The sequence below is a fragment of the Oncorhynchus tshawytscha genome, linkage group LG13 (genome assembly GCF_018296145.1).
Source record: "Oncorhynchus tshawytscha isolate Ot180627B linkage group LG13, Otsh_v2.0, whole genome shotgun sequence".
Taxonomy (NCBI): domain Eukaryota; kingdom Metazoa; phylum Chordata; class Actinopteri; order Salmoniformes; family Salmonidae; genus Oncorhynchus; species Oncorhynchus tshawytscha.
Window position 1 is genome coordinate 5,349,049 of NC_056441.1, and position 2,500 is coordinate 5,351,548.

Consider the following 2,500-nt stretch of genomic DNA (forward strand, 5'->3'; position numbering starts at 1 on the left):
AGATTCTGCTCTGACCAAGCAGGAATGGTGAGAGATTCTGCTCTGACCAAGCAGGAATGGTGAGAGATTCTGCTCTGACCTAGCAGGAATGGTGAGTGATTCTGCTCTGACCTAGCAGGAATGGTGAGAGATTCTGCTCTGACCTAGCAGGAATGGTGAGAGATTCTGCTCTGACCTAGCAGGAATGGTGAGAGATTCTGCTCTGACCTAGCAGGAATGGTGAGAGATTCTGCTCTGACCTAGCAGGAATGGTGAGAGATTCTGCTCTGACCTAGCAGGAATGGTGAGAGATTCTGCTCTGACCTAGCAGGAATGGTGAGAGATTCTGCTCTGACCTAGCAGGAATGGTGAGAGATTCTGCTCTGACCTAGCAGGAATGGTGAGAGATTCTGCTCTGACCAAGCAGGAATGGTGAGAGATTCTGCTCTGACCTAGCAGGAATGGTGAGAGATTCCTAGCAGAGGAAGGAGGGAGGGAGGGAAGGAGGGAGGGTGGGAGGGAAGGAAGGAGGGAGGGAGGGAGGGAAGGAAGGAAGGAAGGAAGGAAGGAAGGAAGGAAGGAAGGAAGGAAGGAAGGAAGGAAGGAAGGAAGGAGGGAAGGAGGGAACAAGTAAGGGTCAGAAGTATATCATGTACAGTATTACCCAACAAGGAGAAGAGAAAGAGAGACTAGACTGAGGTCATAGGAAGGAAGGAAGGAAGGAGGAGGGAGGGAGGGAAGGAAGGAAGGAAGGAAGGAGGGAAGGAGGGAGGGAAGGAAGGAAGGAAGGAAGGAAGGAAGGAAGGAGGGAAGGAAGGAGGGAGGGAGGGAGGGAGGGAGGGAAGGAAGGAAGGAGGGAAGGAAGGAAGGAGAAGGAAGAAGGAGGAGGGAGGGAGGGAGGGAGGGAGGGAGGGAGGGAGGGAGGGAGGGAGGGAGGGAGGGAGGGAGGGAGGGAGGGAGGGAGGGAGGGAGGGAGGGAGGGAGGGAGGGAGGGAAGGGAAGGAAGGAAGGAAGGAAGGAAGGAAGGAAGGAAGGAAGGAGGGAAGGAAGGAGGGAGGGAGGGAGGAAGGAAGGAAGGAAGGAAGGAGGGAAGGAAGTAAGGAGAGACGGAGGGAAGGAGGGAGGGAGGGAGGGAGGGAGGGAGGGAGGGAGGGAGGGAGGGAGGGAGGGAGGGAGGGAGGGAGGGAGGGAGGGAGGGGGAGGGAGGGAGGGAGGGAGGAAGGAAGGAAGGGAGGAAGAAGGAAGGAAGGAAGGAAGGAAGGAAGGAAGGAAGGAAGAAGGAAGGAAGGAAGGAAGGAAGGAAGGAAGGAAGGTGGAACAGTATTATTAACCAGACATGTGAGAGAAAACATGAGCGATGGAAAGTGAGGAAGAGTGCTCATCCAAGCCCGAGTACGAACAACAGCCTCATCAATAAGAATAATGTACTGTGTTCGCCTGTGATTTCTCCCACCTTGCTGGTTGAGCAACAGGACTCTTCTTTTACTGTAGCTCCACTGCCCCAAAATGGCCGTCAACAACTCAAAAAACAAACCAGTTGAAAACAGAGAAACCAGAGTGAAACTGACCTTGCTGGTTGAACGACAGGGTGTTTGTTGAACAACAGGGGCCTAACTCCACCGTTCCAACAACTACCCCCCCCCCCCCCCAATCCACTACAACGCAACAACACTGAATCCCACCTTGCTGGTTGAGCAACAGGACCCTCCTTCTATTATAACTCCACTGCCCCAAAATGGCCGTCAGCAACTCACAAAGCAACCCGTTGAAAACAGTGAAACCAGAGTGAAACTGACCTTGCTGGTTGAGCTGCAGGGTACTCTTGCTCCACTGCGACAGCCCCACAATGGCCACCATCTTGGCTCCAAGGCTGGATCGTCTCTTCTTGTTCCCGGTCACCGTTCCCGCCTCTCCCTGCCCACCGGGACTCTTCTCCAGGCTGTACACGGCTCCCGAGATACTGGAGGACCGGACGACGTTCCCCGCCACTGCCGCCCTCGTCACGGAGAGACCGGACATGCCGCCAGGACTGGGCACCTCGACAGAGCTGCTAAGCATCATGGCTACTGAGCAGGAGGAGGCCAGCCAATGGGCTGACGATGGAAAGGACTGGGATTGGAGGGGGGAGAGAGGAGGTTAGACATTATGTAGGAGAGGCTGGAGCAGAGGAGAGAGAGATGAGGTTAGACATTATGTAGGAGAGAATGGAGCAGAAGAGAGAGAGATGAGGTTAGCCATTATGTAGGAGAGGCTGGAGCAGAGGAGAGAGAGAGGAGGTTAGACATTATGTAGGAGAGAATGGAGCAGAGGAGAGAGAGAGGAGAATAGACATTGATATTTCAGAGGTTGTGTAAATGGACAGAGTGGGAGTACATTTGAAGGACAAAGTAAACAATTTAACTTTGACCATTTGCATTTTACAAAGTAAATAGTAAGTAAACAAAGTAAACTAAATTTGATTAATATTTATATTTTTTAACGCTTGCTGATATCAGAAATGATTTTGTTACAAACGGATACA

General features: G+C 52.5%; 1 protein-coding gene across 1 annotated transcript in view; it reads right to left on the bottom strand.

The window, feature by feature from the left end:
* Nucleotides 1-2,500, bottom strand: part of LOC112239059 (regulating synaptic membrane exocytosis protein 3) — a 73,332-nt gene that overhangs the window by 49,978 nt on the left and 20,854 nt on the right. Inside the window, exon 2 of the mRNA XM_042295075.1 lies at nucleotides 1,776-2,088. Coding sequence (XP_042151009.1) covers nucleotides 1,776-2,040 — 265 coding nt within the window. The 5' untranslated portion in view covers nucleotides 2,041-2,088. The remainder of the gene's footprint in view (nucleotides 1-1,775; nucleotides 2,089-2,500) is intronic.